This window comes from Xiphias gladius, chromosome 5 (genome assembly GCF_016859285.1).
Source record: "Xiphias gladius isolate SHS-SW01 ecotype Sanya breed wild chromosome 5, ASM1685928v1, whole genome shotgun sequence".
Taxonomy (NCBI): domain Eukaryota; kingdom Metazoa; phylum Chordata; class Actinopteri; order Istiophoriformes; family Xiphiidae; genus Xiphias; species Xiphias gladius.
Window position 1 is genome coordinate 12,212,418 of NC_053404.1, and position 18,793 is coordinate 12,231,210.

Here is an 18,793-nt window from a genome sequence, read left to right on the forward strand (position 1 = left end):
TTTTCTGCAACCCTGTGTCTCCTGTAGAGCGAAAAAGAAACGGAACAAAGGGAGAAAAGACAACCCCTGTGTTATAACAGCTTCATTTATGTCCCCATCAGAGGAGAGGGGCAAATATGGCAGCAATTACACTTTCATCTGACCAGTTAATCACTCATTTCTCATTTCAGTCATTCCCCTCTTGGTCTCTAAAACTCATTAATTCACCCATACTTTGCTGTAAGAACATTCATTCGTGGTCATTGAGCCTCAGGTAATTACAGTTATCAATATGAAAATATACTTTTTTCTTCCAAATCAGCTGCTTTGCTTTTGGCCACACCCCCATACACAAATCTCTGTCTTTACTGTCCTTTCTGATATGAACCACAGCACAGGATCCACAGCTGATCTGTTAGTTTGAAACAGAGTGAGGTCAAGGACTTGTTAAGTGTCTGGAGTCATAGCTGCATCATTTTCATTTTCTCTGGAAGTTTTCTGTTACAGGAATCACCTATCTTGTTTTGAAAGAACTAGAACAAATTACCCAGAGCAGGACTGATTATTTGCAACATTGCTCCAACATAGTCCTTGGACAAAATCCGCCTTAACAGAGTTTCATTTGTCTTTTCAGACCAGTGAACCATGTGGGAGGGAGGACGGACATTAAACAGACTAACTCAGGCACCACCACTCAGGTCTGCAAGGATTCAAAGGCTGTCGTCTAGGAGCTGACAACCCCGAACCCCCTCCTTTGGCATACACAAACCTTACAAACCCTCTCCACCGTTCACCCTGATCTTCCATAACCAACAACAACCTACACAGGGTCCCCACTACCCACAATTCCCCCACCCTCTATACCCCTCCACTCCACCCCTACCCCACGATTGCCACTGTATCCTGCAAAACCTGTCAACAAGCAATAGGGTGGATGTGCACCGAGAAATGACTAAAACACCATTACCTGAGTCTATGTGAAGACAACGCTATCCTAACACGTTTATTGATGATTTCAATCAAAATTTAGAAAATAATAAATAAAATAAATAAATAAATAAATAAATGAAGTACAAACTAATGAGATAATTGCATGGTACTGTATGAAATCAAGGGAAATCCAAAGTGATAGTCAATTTTCCCTTTGGATAAATGTCTGTTGGTATGGTTAAAACAAATATGTACGTCATGCCATTGAAATACAAAAGAAACATTTTAGGGGTGAAACCAACTTGCGTACAGTAGCTTATTTTTTCGGGGGTATTATGTTTCAGTTAATTTTTTTTCTTTTGTTATTTTATTAATCTAACAATGCTTGAGTACTGTATTTAAAATTAACCAATGCCAGTGCTGTGAAAGTTGTAGTTGTTGTCTTCATATATAGTCACCCAGCTTACCTTGTATGCTGACATAAAAAAAAAGAGTTCATCTATCTATATGGATGTGTATGACTTGCAAAAGTATCATATTCCGAAAAATAACAAAGAAAAGTTTTTTCATGTGGACAAAAAGGACAAAACTGGTGTTAGCAGTAATCAGTAGAAGTGCTGACCACCCAGGAGTGAAGGTTGGACTGACCTTTAGTTCCTGAAGGGTCTACCTATCCCTTTTTAACATGACCCCACACTGGCATAGCATCACTGGAGCACCCAACCAACAGTGGAGACAAAGGGGCCACCACAGTTGTACTTTTTAACCAGAAAAAGAGGCCAGTTGCATTGACAGTGGCTAGTCTTTCACGCACATTCTCTAATGCCAGTAAAGTTTTAATGTAGAGTCCAAACTCCAGAGAATTTTGTACGGGCTGCATGTCCTCCAGTGAATGAAAAGTCCTCTCCATTCCAGTGATTTTGTGTCAGTGGATCACCCCCCCCCCACAGTTTTGTCGATCACATCTACACCCATTGTGTGTGTTGTATTGACCCGCCAAAGCATCAACTGGGTGCTTTTAATGCCTGCATTCTGGAGTGCATCTTTTGAGTGGAGAGAGCCTGCGTCCACAGGATCCCTCCGCAAAAGGCCACTTTGAATCACTTTGTTCACTGACACTGATGATGGGTCTTCTTCGCTGTGAGTGCAATGTGTAATAAGGCTGTTTCTGTTACTGAAATGCAGTAAAAACACCTCAGTTCATGTGGAAAAAATATCAGTTTTTTGTCTTTCTTTCTCCTACGAGCAGATGTAAACACTGCATCACACTCTGAATAATTACTCCAGTGGTAATTAACACTGTTTTATCTCGTCATAATTAAATGTACTTTTTTAGGTACATTATAAAGGCATAAGATGGAATATAAATTGGATTGAAGTAAGTGAAAATGAGAAACACTGTGATGACAGAAGCTGTAGCATATAAAATAGTTTTGGAGATCATATGCTGATGGGGTGTTCACACCACATCTGTACAACACAAAATAAGCTTAACTCAAGGTCCATTTAAAAGCTTTTTCAAGTACTTTCAACCACATGGAATGGTCTGCATCAGTGGATAAAGTTTTCTGCATGTGACACAAAGCCCTGCCTTAGCTTTTAATTCTGAGAAATCACAGCTCAACTGAGATTTTACTCAAGTAACTGAAACTAACTGCAAGAACCATTAAGTAGTTCTCACATAATTCTTAATTACATACATCTCAAAACAGAAATCAACTTTACATGGTCTTCAAAATACTGTATGTTAAATGCATTTGTGGTTAGCTACCTCTTTAATGCATATCTCACTGCATTCACGCCCCATAATGACTAATGATATAACCAAATAACAAAAAAATGGGTGGTTGTGCTCCAAAAGAACCTACAGAAGTGCACTGAAATTGTAATAGTGTGTTAGTATTCCAACTCTTGTCATAACAGGTTATCTACTGCTTTAAAGCTGTAGCATATGCTATATGGTTTCTAAATCATCTGATGACATTCCAAGTACAAGATTTATCTGCAACCCTAGCTCACCATGGTTTCTCAACTGTAGTCCTTATCTTAAGTTATAAATCTGGGGATATTCTATATTTTTATTACTGCCAACAAATCCTGTGAAAAGACCAAAGCCAATCTGTTTCCCACCATGTCTGTTTCTCTCTGGCCCCACTTCATTGATTCCTACAGAAAACACACGTCTTTAAAACATACACAGTAGTTATTTTTAAAAATGGCTCAGTAATTTCCTTAAACAGCTGGGCACAGTAGTTTTTAGTAAAATTTGATTAAACAGGAGGAAATCTTGCATTTCAGGGGGCTATTTTCAGCTGTGGATCAACAACCACTAGTGACTCTTTACGACAGCAGGACAGCTTTTGTGATTTTACTTAAAATAAAGGGCAGTGCTGACATTTATGGTAATGTAAGAGCATGTGATCCAGTGCAACGGTGTGGCTTATTGATGTGTCCTTTCAATCATTTTTGACAGCTATGGAGGTTTGTGGTGAAGAGGAATAAGCTCTATTAGGCTTTGGCTTCACAGGCAATAGTTGATATTGTTGGTTTTCATGGGATTTGTTGACAGTAAAAAATACATATAGAAAATCACTGGGTTTATCCTTTAGAAGTTCCCCTGCACCATTTTCAGGACAACCTGCTAGTTCATCAACATTTTCACAGTTTAATATGTAGCTTTGCATTCCAAACTAACAGATCACTGTCTGAGGACGTAGACATGTTTTCATGATGTCCTTCACTTGTGCTGTTTGAAGATCTAGTTAAAGGAATGAATAGCATTTCTAATGCCATGACATTCTGTTAATTTATACTGGAGACAAACCATGCACCGTAATGTCTGTCATCACTTAGCAAAAAAAAAAAAAAATGCTGCTAGTGTTTTCCAAATAGAATTTGCAGCAGGGCTGATAGCACAAGGATGGATTGTGTGCTCCTTATCTATTAAATTCTTCTGCTGCATCATTCCATCACCTTTACTTGCTTCCTACATGTAACTCCACCACCTGTGCTGTCCTCCAGCATGCTGGCTGCCTCTGCGTTGCCAAACCCACTCTGATCGCTCCCATTACTGAGATGAATGAGTGAACGGGACAGCGGCGGTCTAATACAACTTAACTGACTAATGGACTCAGCTGGCAGCTACATCTGCTAGCCATTGAGGAGCGTCAAGGCTGTCCACACACATTAGCAGCAGATCTCGATTCCAGAAGCTTGTTCAGGTAGTGGCTGACCAGCTTGAGGCCAAGTTAGACCCAAGATGAATTGCCTTGCTCTGACCAGCCAATATGGGAAGTGAACCTTACTGCCCAAAATAGAAAAAAATCAATGGGGCTGTGGAGATTGTCTGTGCCATGCAAAAGCAAATGCCACAGTCATTGATTTTTCCATCTGAATTATGTGCCATCAACCCCCTTGAAGTCCTCTAAATTAGAGCTGTATTAGCAGGAGGATAAAAGAGTGAGAGGAATCCTATAAATGTCGATCAGTGTCCAAGCAACGTTTGAAGCCAAAATCCTAATAGTTTTCTTTCTTGGATGAGTTAAAGGGATTTTTGTGTGTGCTTTACCAGACCGCAAAAAGGCCTGTTCAATAGCAAACCTTCTGAGCTGCAAGGAGTCCTAACAGTAGCTTGAAGTGACTGCACTTGGTGCTGATTGCTTCTGTACACAGAGGGATCGAAGCTGTCAGTACAACTCTCCCTTATATTAAAACTAATCTGCCACTGAGCAACTTTATCCAGCCCTGATTAGTCACAGCAGAGGAGTGCTGTGTGCTAGGGCTGAAGCCCTGATGTCTCCACGCTTCCCTGTAATGCACCGTGGACGTTGGAGAGGAATTCGCAAAGAGCAATCAGCGTATGGAGGATGGGTGTATTCTCTGTCACTCTCAAGAGTGATCAGTTTTTTCTGTGGAGAGATGAGTGCCTGCTATCGAACTGATAGATGTGTGGAGGATGACTTCAGCTCCCTGACTAGTATGTTCTCCGTATTGGATTCAACAGCTTAAAGATTTTTAAAGGTAAAAATTTGTTAGATCAGTGAATTAGATCAGTTCCAAGATTCAATCGATGAGGAAATCTACTTTGTTCTTGCAATCTGGTTTTTAAACTATGATGCTGTTAACAAATGGACATTCTTAATGGCAGATGTACTGAATTTTCTGTGTGGTCACAGCTTCACCAGTTTCTAATCTGGTTACAGATGTTTTGTATTAAGACATAACTGAATTAGCATTTAAAATCTTAAATGCATTATCACTGTGTTATCAGTGAGCTGAGTTAATTTTCATGACTCATCTAGAATTGATCTCCTGGTAACTGACTTTGGAGGCAGTAATGAGGAAAGGTCTGAGACAGGACCCAAAAGCTTTAAAGATATGGCTGTTTGTCTGACCCAGGTTTAGATATACAGAAGTCAAACCTTCAGGCTTGCACTTGTGATCTTGGTATTTGTAAAAATTTTCTGCAGCAAAAAACCAGACACCAAAAACAGTGTGTTTTTTTCACATTCAATTAACTCATTTGATTATATGTTGATTTTGTGAATGAACAGTGAATGAATGTTAGGCTATCCTTCATTTAAAGGTAGTAATTCACCTCAGTTCCGTAGGCATCTGAGCACAAACAGAGATTTATGGAGAAGACAAAGGAATCCTTTCTCTGAGCTCAAATTAAATTGGGTGCACTTAGAAGCATGATTATGTGACATCACAATTAGTTTTTTAATAAAAATATCCAAAGGGAATTGTTAAGGACAGTAAATTTAAAAAGGTTTTTAAGACATTAAAACCACCAGGATTACATGCTCCTCTGAGGACTGAGAAAACCTACTGAAATATGTCAAAAATGCATTTTCATTAAACTCAAAACAAGTCTGTTTTTCCGACCTCCCTTTTTCCCAAGCTCAACAATAGCCATGTATGACTTTTAATTTTAGAGTATAAACAGCACCTTAGGTCAATAAAATCCTCAGATCTTGTGACAAATAGCAAGGACATGACCTCAAAGGCAACATCAGCCCAGCACAAAGCACAAACAACTCAGCAGTTTGAGCATGTGAGTCCTAAGCTAGCTCATGACATCTTAATATGGTACTTTGCTGACACCAATTAGGAATTTTTTTTTTTTTTTTGCTTTTCTATGGGGAAGTAAAAGATCGAGGTAGGCTACTTAACAGCTCCAGTAGAAAGTATAGGGATTTCATGATCGATTTTCCCAGATGTCTCAACATTGTAGACAGCTGCAAAGACTGTTTTAATACAGATAGTATCATTAATGGGTGGTTTTGCTAACCATTAGGTCACCCAGTCCCTTCATTATTCTTAATCTGTATGAAGTTGAATGAAGAAAAGAACTTGTGACCCAAAGCTAACCTGTCGGTAACTAACATGACATTTTGCATCCTTTTTCTTTTTAGTGGTTTACAGGGTGACATGCCTAACTTTCCGTTACGTTGTATGACTATTGGCTTTTGCCCTCTTTAGCCAACACCCATATCTAAAGGGTGTCTGACTCAGGCGTGGCACTATGTGGGAGGACAGTGATACTGATACTAGTCACATGAGTAGTCGTAAAGAAGAAGGGCTGGGTGTCATCTCAACAATGAAAACTGTGTCCAAGATCTTCATCAGCATTGCAGAAGATCCTCTTTCCTATCACTCACTGTGGTGATTCACAGAAATCAGAACAACAAATACAGAGGTGTTTCTCCTGTGAAGTAGTTTAATTTCGGTTTAGAATTTAGAAATTGCAGACTAAGGACTTCAATTTTGATTGCAGCATGGCTCATCAGCATTTCAAGAAATATAAGTGTGAAAACAGCATTGCTGACGTACAGGAGGAGAGTTTTTTCCCCTGCCGTCTTCAAATCAGGTTGAGATTTCACATGCTGACTAGCAAGTAATGACACCATGTAATAATCTAAATCACTTTATTAATTTAAGTTAGGTAGAGACACTAAACATTGGAACCACATTTGCTCTGCTATGGAGCAGTCTTCAGAAAATTACAAAAAGGCTTATGTTATACTGTCAAAAAAAAAAAAAAAAAAAAATTAAGAGGTAGAGGTAGGCTCATCACTGTGACTGAAGGAATGACGCCTTTTGGAATGTAGTTGAAATTCAAAAACTTTCGTCCAAAAGTTATATAAAATATTCATAAATCAAATATGTTGGAGACAGTCATTTTGGGATACTGGGGTATTCACAACATTTAAACATTTACATTTCACTTTGACTGTACAAGGTTGACAATGGACAGGAGAGTTAAAGTATTACTTTGGAAAGAATAATGGAAAACAAGTGTCTTTAATTTCCCCTCAACCACACCGTGTTGGGACAGTGGTTTGCCTGGAGTTACAGCCTTTGTCGGGTTATTTATTTATTTTTTTAAACAAAATTATATTGTAAATTTATCTTTAACACCACAGATATTGAAAATAAAGACAAATGAGAGAAATAAAAATTTATTTCCTCTCAGATTTCTCCCAAAGCAGTACATTCTGAATGTGTCAGACATGCTAGTTCAAGCAAAGACATTGACTCCCTAGTCCACTTTGAGATGTTAGTCAATACAGACCTGAAATAACAGGACAATTAAGGGACACTGTTGAGTCCCATTACACTGGAAGCTCCTGTGAAGATTCAAGTCAGCCACAATCTGGCAATTAAATGTCCCATTTGGAATGCGTATACTTCATTATTAACATATGCTACATGTCTGTAACTTAATATATTTAACAAAAAAAACAATATGGTTAAGTTTAATTGAGATATTTCTTACTATATTTTAATCATCAGATCTGTGTAAGCTGCAAACCACAATCCTGACAGATGGAAAAAGAGCCTCTGTGTGGGGAGATGTTGGGTAGTTTGACTTGCTGTGTTGAACCTTCCTACACAGAGAATGGTGGCAGTGTAGAGAGAGAGAGAGAGAGAGAGAGAGAGAAAAAAAAAAAAAAAAGGACGAAATTACAGTGCATGTCTACAAAAAAGAAAAGATTTTTACTGTTTGTACAGTAACATACTGTATACTTCCACAATGACACTAGATAAGGCTGGTGACTACATTATGTAAATAGTTCATAATTTGATATCTTTTCTGTATGATTTCAAAACTAGTGAAGTAGTATATAGATGTTTGTTTCTTTAAAAAAAAAATAAAAAACAAAAACAAAGTCAAATAAATCCTTTGTGTAGTATACAGCTTTTTTGTTCCAGAGGAACAATATGGTAAACTTTTGCATTTGCTCAATGCAAGTGCACCAGTCTAGATTCAGTCTTTTCTTCTTCCTTCCCATTTTCAGCCTCAGTGGTTGTTTCCTCATGCTTGCACGTTTATGTACCCCTGTTCGTTTTGCAAACAGCGCCCCCTAGATTCCATTCTTTGCCTCATTGTTGTTCATGGCCTCCTTTCTTTGAGCTAGGAAGGGGTACATGCACTTGTCAGCACCAAGGAACCGGTACATGCACACAATGGCCTCGAAAGGCAGGATGCTGCGAACACAGGACAGTGATAAGATTATTTTATTATAGAGGTTGAGACCTGATGGAGCAATCAGGGAGAGAAAAACTGAAATGAGGGGCTGTATAGGAGGAAGAAAGGAAATTAGAATGTAGGCAGAAGCTCACCTTTTCATGAAGTTGACCATATAGACAATGCGAGGTGTACAGATCATGGGCTGGTCAGTGAGGATAGCCCTCATGGCCTGTTTAACGCAGAACTCTGGCTTCAAAGGAGGCAGAAAAGGCTCAATCTCCTTCCTGAATGGAGAGAAAAGTACCGTTTTGTTACTGACAGGCTGAAAATTCATAAACCTGTTTTAGTAAATTTGCTTTTAAAAAGTGTCAAAGATTCAGTTTGTTAGGAAGGCCAAATGTGTTTGAAATCATTCAGAAATCTGGAGTGGAAAGGGTTTTCAGCAGGTCAACTATTTACTTTCAATGAATTTATTCTTTTGGGCATTTAGCCCAGGTGCACCTGTTGGTGAGGTTTTCCCCCAGGAAAGTCGCCCTCTTTGTTAAAGCAGAGCACTAACCAGTGGAGTACAAGTGACTTTATAATATGTGTTTAACAAAACACAAACCGTCAGCGGCTGCTTTGAAGTTCAAAAGGTGGTTGTGAGGCAATTTTATATGGTGAAAATTACAGATGACAGTCATCCCAGGTGCAATATAGCTTTAAATATAAATTTAAAAAGTGCAGGCCTGCACATACAAACAATTACACTGGGCAGTGTGTATTGAAGCTAACCTTATCCTGCAGCCTTTGAACATTCCCGTGTCGACCAGGTAAGGGCACACTAGAGTCATGTTGATGCCATCTTTCTCTGAGGCCTTCAGCTCATGGCTCAGTGACTCGTGGAACCCAATGGCACCGAATTTACTGGCGCAGTAATCCTGAGGGTATAAAGAGAGAACAGTCTAGTCCTGTAAAACTCTGCCCCTGCCCTCACCCAGGAACCACAAAACATTATCAGACACGACCCATGACCATGTCTCTCCTTGCTGTTAATACAGCCACAAAAACCCAAGTGAGCCTGTCCGCTGTTCGACGGTTTCATTAACATTCTTCTCCTGTGCATCAGGAAACTGCTCTGTTTGGTGGGATGGTTTTGATGTGGTGCATCATGGAAATAATCTTTTATTAAAAACAAAAACAAAACAAAAAAAAAAAAAGAAGAGGCTTGAGCAAACAGATGCACGTCGATAAACATGGGGAGGATAAAGAGATTTGACTGTGCCCACATGACAAGTGAGGGCTTTGGTTCCCTGAAATTAATGTGCACAAAATCCCATTCAAGGCATTTACAGAAGCATAATAAGTTAACAAAAACTGGCTACACTTCAGTACCTTTTGAAGGGGTGTTAATTATTATGGATGAATGCTTGAAAAAAAAAAACCCACGGATGAAAACACACATTATAGGAAGGAAAACAAAAAACTTTAAATCAATGAAAGCTGCTGTGAGCTGAATACTGAATGAGCATCAAGTTGTTCACAAAGCAGTGATGAAGATGTCTCTGTCCCTTGGGGAGCTGTCAGCTCATTCTGCCCCTGGGGCCAGAGCCCATTAGGGGCCCCACACCCCCACTGCTGCAGATAGAGGAATCCATAAGAGGCTCCCCAATGCTCATCTGTGTCCCTTAATTTAATGGGTGGAGGGACAACTAGAGAAAGGGGGCCTAACCTCCCCCAGCTCAGTGTGCTAGCTGGCATGCTGATGGTTTTGGAGAAAAGCACTGTTTTTGGATGGTGGGAACGATGGGAAGTGTATGTGTTGCTGTGTATGATACTAACCTCCACTCCAGCTGTGCTGAATAAACCCAAAGAGCTGGCAACCGTCACAATGTGACCATGATTCAGCTCCAGCATCTTGGGGAGAAACGCCTTGGTGGTCTGGGGGAAGGACAGAAGGGCAAAGAGGAGAGAGAAGAAAAGAAAAAAAAAGGGAAGGTTAGTTCACTTGTGCAGTTTGTCTGTGCCAAAGCCCTTTGATCCTCTCTGCCTCCCTCTAATTCCCCCTCTCTGTTTCTCCCTCTTCTCCATGGTGATGCAGAGAGAGGGGTCTGAATGGAGAATTCATAACAGGCAAAAAAAAAAAAAAAAAAAAAACACCTGAGCACTGGAGGTTCAGCATTTAAATGTACAAGAACGGTTGGACAGTTTGTGGCAGGTGTGAATAAGATAGGTGAGAAGGAGAAGGATAAGGGTTTTCCCCTCTACGGGTAGTCACTGAACAAGCAGGTGTGTGGTGTGTGCTGCTGTACAATCTGTTCTTTTCCCACAGAGATCTGGTACCCGTCGTTGGGCATCACTCTAAAGAGTTGGTGACAACACCAATCATAGGCCTCCATTCTGTCAACAGTTCCAACAATACAATTCAGCCTATCGTCTAACCCACACAGCCTTGCGCCCTGCCTGAGCAGCAGTCAGAACAATCGAGATGAGGTCTGAGATGAAAGACTTCACTCGATTACCACGTAAGAGCCTGAGTGGTTCCACTGGCCTGTCCAATGAGCGTTAGTGAGGTGGTGAGAAGAGCAACACCAAGGAGGCGATTCAGAGAGAGACACTTAGCGGTTACAGTTGATTAACCTATGGATCCATTCCTCATTCTGCCCGTCTGCTGACTTTGGAGCTGCCATGGACACAGCATGGGCCAATCAGCAGGTGTGACATGTGACGGCAATGATAGGAACTAACCAATCACTCTCCCACTAGGAGGTCTACAGACAACCGGCAGGCCTTTTGTTGTTTTCAGTGCTAGATCTATTCAAGTCAGATGTGCGCTGCCATAGTGAAGAACAATACATATAGCCTAAAAGACTCTTTAAATGTCACGGAGGTTACAAAACCCTGAGGGTGCCTTTATATTACAACATGAGAATCCCAATAGTGCTGAAAGATTTAGTTGACAAATTGATTATTGTTTGTGGAACAGAATTAATCACTGGCCATTTTAACAAATACCCCTCTTTTGCGGGCCACAATGTGTAATATAAAATGTAAATTGTGGTACATAGCAATTTTAAGATATCACTTTGGGCTTTGGAAAACTGGGGTTAGCATTTATCATTACTTTTGACAGTTTCATTCCTAGTTTCCAATATTTCTGTGGTTATATAAATGAAAGGTAACAGTTTCATTGGTTGCTACAGTGCAAGTGTAAGCCTAGCCAGAGAAATGATTCAGCCTCCTTTGTAAACATTTGCTTGAGAGGAGCACAGAGCCAGAGAGAGCATGGTACCAGGTAGTACAGCCATGAAACCACTGGCAGGGGAGGAAAAGCCTCATTAAAACTTTATCCAGAGACTAAATGCGTCAGACCTACTGACTTCTAATGCAACCTCTGTTCGGCTTTACATTTTTCCTCATTGTTTTGATAGGTATATAAAAAACTTGAAACAATAGGTCAAATCTATGCAGAGGAAGGCTGGTTTAAGGAAGATGACTTCATTGTTCTGGAGTTCATTCTATAGCCAGGTACAGTATAACTGATCTGACTAAGCTCCAAACATCTGATCATCCAGGACATGAATTTTGAAGTTGGTGCAATATTCAACTCAATGATGGGGCCCATAGAGAGGGAGCAAAATATCATGAGGCTTCGGTGAGCCAGAATGGCAGCGGTACGAGGGAGGGAGTTGCGTGCAAATTAAGCATTACCTTAAGATATGCCCATACCTGGCTTGAGCCAAAGTTCCCCACTCCCACAACAACTTTCAAAGAGACAGGAATGACTTGATCTGGCACAATACTCTAGGACTAAAGCCAACACTCAGATACAACCGGATAAATTTTGCTGAGTTCTGACAATAACAAACTGATGGAGGAAAGGCTTATTCCCTCAGCTGGAGGACGGGGCTAAACGTGACCAACTGTCTAGTCTCTCCCACCCTCCAGCGATGTCCTGCTTTCTCATGGCAGCTCTGGCATGTGGGTATGACCCCCGCTGACCTCTCAGACACAAAATGTGTGAAGACAACCAGGGGCTCGTGTCTTACATCAGAGCTGCTGTAATTGGGTCTCAACGCTCCCTTGTTCCGCTAAATTACCCGCTGACACAGCCCGGCCTCCTTGGCCTATGTGGGGGTGCCCTGCCCACTGCACCCCCTAATTGGTGTGTGCCCCCAGGACCAGTTTAGCCACACAAAGCTTCTTGCAGCTGGAGTGTCAGGCTTTATTAGTGCTAGCATCTAACCAACAGGAATATGAACAAAATATTCGCCTTTGCGTAGGACCAGATGGCCATTTAATTGGGCTGACTTCTCCCTGAACAAGCAAATGGAGAGAAAAATGCCTCAGCTTAAGAGCTTGTCTGATCCCACAACAGATCATAGAATTTGAGTGCGTTGGGTTGAGTGGTCATCGGGAACGAAGGATACAAATTGGTCCTGGTGTGGTGTGGTGTGGTGTGCCCTCCCCCCATAGCTTTGTAGCTATAATTGCTATGGATGAATGTTGTATTAGTCATTGAGTGTAATAAAATATTTTTCATAAGATATCCTAACCTTGGAACTAAATGCAAGGTGGAAAAACAAACTTAAAATTTTAAGTTTGTTTTTCAAAAGAAAATGGACATTCTTTGGCCCCAACCTCAAATGTTTGTTTTAAATAATAAATAAATTATTTATTAGTAATTATTATTATTATTATTATTATTTTTTTTATTATTATTATTATTATTATTATTATTATTATTATTATTATTATTATTATTATTATTATTATTATTATTAATAATAATAAATAATAATAAATAATAATATTATCATCATCATATTATTATTATTAAGTAGCAGCAGCAGCCCTAATCCCATCCCTTGAGATATAAACAGGTACGTGCTAATGGAGAGAGTAGTCATGGCTAGCTATACTGAGGGGTACAGGTGCACCAGGCCTGAGGAGGGGCTCCTATAAAACCAAGTAGGACCCTTCTGCCTGGCTGCCTCCTTTCTGTGGCTACAGCAGGAATGCAGCCTGCAGAACTTGGCTCCTGTCGCCTGGCATCTTGTCAAGCTGATCCACAGACAAGAAACCAATTGTCAGATAAAGTGGGTCAGCAGCAGCTTACCATTACCCTCTCGCCTCGCCTGTGGATGGGACGGCACTGGCTTCCATCCTCTTTTCTTTCCTCTGCTCTTTTCCCGCCATGTCACTGTCAAGCGCTCTCTGCTTTCATGTCATCGCACAAGAGAGGTAGGATTTCCACAAAAGGGGGAACTGCTGCTTATTGTTCATAAACCACCTGTTGGATAACCAGCTCAAGATGCTGAGGATGATTTCCTTTCATGTCATTCCACTCGACTCACAAATCCTCAAACACAAACTCCGGTGACACTTAGTGTAAATGACTGCACATTCCCCATCCTAACATGACTAAAATTGAGCCTCAAAACATCACAAATTGCCAGCTGGACTAATCAAAGCATCAGGCAAATTCAATGTGATGACCCCCTGTCTCATAAAAACCTAAAGGGAGCGAAGGTCTGAATCATAGCTGTTAGTCCGTGTGTGTGTGTGTCTACATGTCAGAGTGTGTGTTTGTGTGTTTGTCAGAGCCAGATGAACAGAGCTGGCCTCCGTGACTCCAATGCAGCTGCACCCACTGCCTCCAAATCAGGTTGGGAGGAGTCAGAAGGGCCTGTGGAAAAAGGACAAAAGTAGTGTGGGGTCTAAACTGGTCTGGCTGGCTGGCTAGCTAACACACACACACACACACACACACACACACACACACACACACTCCTTTCCTGCTCATGTCTCCATCCCTGCCCTATTCCCACTACACTGTCCAACAAATGAAAACTTACACAAAATAAAAATTCTCTCATTATTCATCTGGTCTCTGGCTTTCCCTTTTTTTGTTTTAAACTCAAATGGTGCATTTTAGATGTAGGAATGCTTTGAACCTGCTGTCATGTTGCTCTTGAGAAACTGGTTGTTTGGGAAATTTCAATAATTGGCTTGGATTAAGGCTGGGTGGAGGCTGAGAAGTTTTGCGGGTTGACAATGCTTCTGACACTCCCTGAATGGCCAACATCATTATGATGTTTTGCCAAATGGTGATTCTGGACAAGCACAAGATGAACACTCCAAAAAGAATGTATCCCAAGCTATTTGTGTCCACTGCTGAAGCATAAAAATATAGGAAAATAAAAGCTTAATAGCAGCATGAAAAATGGTGAAGCAAGCAAACTTGCAGACCTGCTTCTGTAAATTGAATAAAAGATCTGAATGGGTCGCCAATTTAATCTCTAACTGTTATATTAAAAGTCCCCTGATTTTAATATCCCTTTAGTGTCAGTGTTCTGTAAAAAAAGCATTTAACTCACTAAACAGGGTTTAAAATTCCACTTCAAACACTGCATGACCAAAAGCCCAGACTGTGGCTATTGGTTGAATCATAAGCCACAATTAAGCGATTTTTAAAACTGTTTGACTAGGAAAAACACGAATCAAAGGTTCGTGTAATGCACCACCTGCATGCTGTGGGTGACTGTACCGTGTTTGTGTAAGAGAATAAAGTGAACAGGTCTGTTAGTGTAAGCTAACAGACCTTCATCTAGCTTGTGTCTTTAATGAACTACATCCTCCAAAATGGCTGTCGCCTTTCATTAAGTACTTCTTTCATCTGCCCCCCCCCCAACAACTCCTGAAGAAACCACGCTCTCCACAGAATAGAACGCTAACACGCCCCCCCCTCTCTATTAAGAATCCTGAATCTACCACCCAACCACTGGATCCTGACTCCAAATCCTGGATGTAAAAGAATGTGTAGCTAGCAAGCAGAGAGGCACATGCATAGCTGAATGGTGCATCCATTAAGGAGGAAATGCTCAATTAGTGATCTTCAAATAACTAGTTTCATGGTATCAGAGAATGCAGTTCTCCGTAAAAAGAAGAGCCTGCAGCCAAAGTTTTAAAGAACATCATTCGCTTCACTTGACACATTGCTTAATATATCGTGTAAATACAATCGAAGATGAAATGGTCAATTCAGAGCCATGCAACTAGGTAAAGGACACATCCCCAATCCTTGCAATTCAGTCTACAGCTGGCCTCCAAACCAATTGTGTAGAGGTCACTACAATTGTCCCAAACATGTGGACATGGCCAAGCAATACAATCAATTCACATTATGGATTTATTTGGGATCGGAAGACAGGGGCTTAAATACTTAACCAACTCTCAGTCCCACCAGTGAGGGTGCTCTTCTCAATGGATTTCTAACTGCTGTGGCAGGCTGCAACCATTGTCTTTCCACACCCCCCAAAAAACACAAACAAAACAAAAAAACCTGCAATAGCTCCGGCCTGGTTTAACACTGCAGCATGAGTTTATCTAAGGTGCAACATATTCACTCCATCAAGTCCATGTAACCGTTCAGATGAGAATTCATACTGAAAGGTCCAAGGAACAGAGAATAAAATCTGATACACAAGTTACGCCCTTCCAACAAAATGTGGTGAGCTGATCTGAGACAGATCCAACCCACATACAGAACCCCTGCTTCCATCGTGGAAGTCAGATTTGTGCAGATCTGCGCGGCAGAAGAGAGGAGAAGGAGGGGCTGACATACCATGGGGATCATCACTGATTGGGGCTGCCAGAGAGCAGCAAAGGCAAGACTTACAAAGCAAAACCCGTGACTTTCCTCTGGCAGAATTAAACTAAACTGAGCTGAAATCTGAACACTCAAGGCAACTATTTATGGCCATATTTTCTTGATCCTGGGGGAACACGGGCACACACCTTTGATTCTTGAGTTTGGTACACAGAAGGATAAGATTATGAAAAGGCATGCAAGTCAGACTGGAAACATTCCTGTGAACCTGGAATCCCAGTAAACACATCTGATAACACTGTGCTCATGGAAACTGAGGCAGCTATAGCAAACCACCAGACTAAGTCCTAATATCCGATATTCACATACAACTCAACTTATTCTGAGTTTACTCTTTTCAGCTAAGTTGACAACACTTAATTGCTTGTGCTTCAACTCACCCAGAAGTGTGCGTGGCAGTTGACCACCATGGTGCGCTCGATCAGCTCATCGGGGCACTCCAGAAGGTGATGGCCAGAAACGACACCAGCATTGTTGATCAGTATGTCCACCTCGCCCACCTCTCGACGCACCTTCTCAGCAGTAGAATACACACTCTCCCGCTTTCCAACGTCACACACATAAGTGTAGACCTGTGGCTGAAAAGGAGGGACCTCCTCTACCCCTCCAACAGATCCTGCAGGAGAAAAGAGATGGAAACAATCGTTTAAAAAAAAAAAAAAAGAAGATCATTGAAAAAGCAAGTTATAGTAACTAATAAATCTGTATTAAGCAAAATTAGATGGACATTTAAAAATATTGGTGATTTTGTTAGTCTGCAAAAACAAATTATTCAGTCACTTTACTGCTAAGTGTTGAACACTTTTGGAAATATTAGGAGACCACCTGAACAGGTACTTAGAAGTCGGACTTGTTTGAAAATCTGAGATTGAACAAAGATGCCTGTAAGGCAACATTGTCCACGTATGTCCACGAACTTGCAATGTTCATTGTGTGTCTGTTGAAACACTACCTACGATAAGACTGTGGCTTGTATCACTGAAATGTAATTCGCCACACCAGAAACCAAACAGAATGCGACTTTAGACAACCGATTTCGCTAACCTTGCATAAAACCTGCTGGCATTTGACATCCTAATTGCTGTCAAAAAAAAAAAAAAAATAAAAATTACCGTTTTTGGTTATGGGAGCGTCCAGTTCATGGTAAATCTGCCGCACCATCTCCGCCGTTTCTTCATTGCTTTGGCTGTTTATGTCCCATAACACCAGTATCGCTCGTCTCCGGGCGAATTCCTTGGCAAAGAGACGCCCGAGGCCGCTTCCAGCCCCGGTGATCACGCACACCTGTCCTGCCACGCTCTTCTCCTTGGGCCGAACAACCCATTTAGCCCCGGCAGTTACAAAAGCCCAGAGCACTTTCAAAATGACCACGAAGAACTCCGCAATAATTATCATCATCTTGACCAAACTCTCGGTCAATTCAAGTAAGCTGCAGAAGACGCGCAGAAAATGTTTCCCTCTTGCAACCTGTTTGCAGAGGATAAAAGTAGGGTTAAACCGACAAACTTGGATCACAGTGCAGGCAGGAAACGCTAACAACGCTCTTACACAAAAGTGGCGAAAAAGGCGCAAGCAGGACCACAACATAAGAGTGAAAAGAGAGTTCAGATGCTGCTCAGTCAGAGTCCAGTTGCCACTACAACACACGGCCGCAGCGAGTTATGAGCAGCTACTATGGACTGTGCCTCCTACTTCCTCTGCTGCTCCTCCACTCATCTCATCCCCAACCGCATCTCACTCGCTATTTATTCGGTCCACCCATCAACGCCGGACCCAATAGGACGGAGATTTGAGCGCCTGTTAGAATGAAGCGTCTGGTCCACACACCACACTCAGAGGTGATGTAACCTGAAGGATTTTACCTAACACTAATTTGGTGCGATTTTTTTTCCTATTGACTATCCCTATGGAAGATCGGAGGTTAAGCGTTCATATCCTTTAAAAATTGTTGCTTCTTTATGTTTGAGCTTTTGCTCTTTTAAAAACAGATATTTGTAATAAGAAATTTTAAAAATAAGATATACAAAAAAAGAATGTCAGATTTAAGATCCTATTGGTTTTGATTTATTAAATGAGTTATTTTGTCTTAATCCTTATTTTTTTTTTTTTTTATTATGAATAGGATTGGGATTAGGGTTTTAGGAACATTTAATAATTAGATGATTATACCAGCACTGAGGTTTTTCCCAACACGAAATGCAGATTTCAAACCATCGTTATTCCTTAAGGAATATCCCGACTTTGTCATTGAACTGTTGTTGATAACATCTACTGAATTTAAATGAGAAGTAGTCTAAGCCATATTACAGCTATTTAGTGGCAATGATCCACTGCGATCTGTTCATTGCGGAAAGTGAAAGTGGCTCGATAATTTGGGCTACTCACACATACAGATGTAAAAAAAAAAACAATAGAAACCCATACATATGTCTACGCGCAATTGTTTTCTTCCTAGTGAAGCAAATGCAAACTCACGTCAGATGGAAGTTCCGTCTCCGAGAACATGTGGTTCATCATAAATGCGTTTTTCATCGGTTTACACCATTTTTGGTTTCTTCTTTAACGTACGAATTATGCAACGTCTCGCTGCAGCCTTTGAGATGTGTATCCCCATGTTTGGTGGGCGTGTTTTTTCATGTCCTTTACTAATATAGGCTAATACCAAAATGTGAATATCGCATTCAGTGAAAGTCCTGCATTTACATTTTCCCCAGAAAAATACCCACGTAACACAGCAACATGTATATTAAAAGTAA

General features: G+C 40.8%; 2 protein-coding genes across 4 annotated transcripts in view; one reads left to right on the plus strand and one right to left on the minus strand.

Annotated features, from left to right (window-relative positions):
* stau2 (staufen double-stranded RNA binding protein 2) overlaps window positions 1–1,391 on the plus strand; it is an 86,311-nt gene extending 84,920 nt beyond the window's left edge. For both annotated transcript variants that reach the window (XM_040126243.1, XM_040126244.1), the window contains one exon: window positions 614–1,391. In XM_040126243.1, the coding sequence (XP_039982177.1) occupies window positions 614–649 (36 nt within the window). In that variant the 3' untranslated portion in view covers window positions 650–1,391. The remainder of the gene's footprint in view (window positions 1–613) is intronic.
* Window positions 1,392–7,876: 6,485 nt separating this feature from the next.
* Window positions 7,877–17,770, minus strand: rdh10a (retinol dehydrogenase 10a). Of its 2 annotated transcripts, XM_040126247.1 has the most exons (7): window positions 17,586–17,770; window positions 17,150–17,504; window positions 16,418–16,653; window positions 10,208–10,306; window positions 9,161–9,306; window positions 8,539–8,670; window positions 7,877–8,403 (listed from the first exon to the last, which is right to left on the minus strand). In XM_040126247.1, the coding sequence occupies exons 1-7, from the start codon at window positions 17,622–17,624 to the stop codon at window positions 8,280–8,282; spliced, it is 1,131 nt and encodes a 376-aa protein (XP_039982181.1). In that variant the 5' UTR covers window positions 17,625–17,770; the 3' UTR covers window positions 7,877–8,279. The 2 variants fall into 2 exon arrangements, with proteins under 2 accessions (XP_039982181.1, XP_039982180.1); XM_040126246.1 differs by having other exon boundaries at window positions 17,150–17,770.
* Between the last annotated feature and the right edge of the window lie 1,023 nt (window positions 17,771–18,793).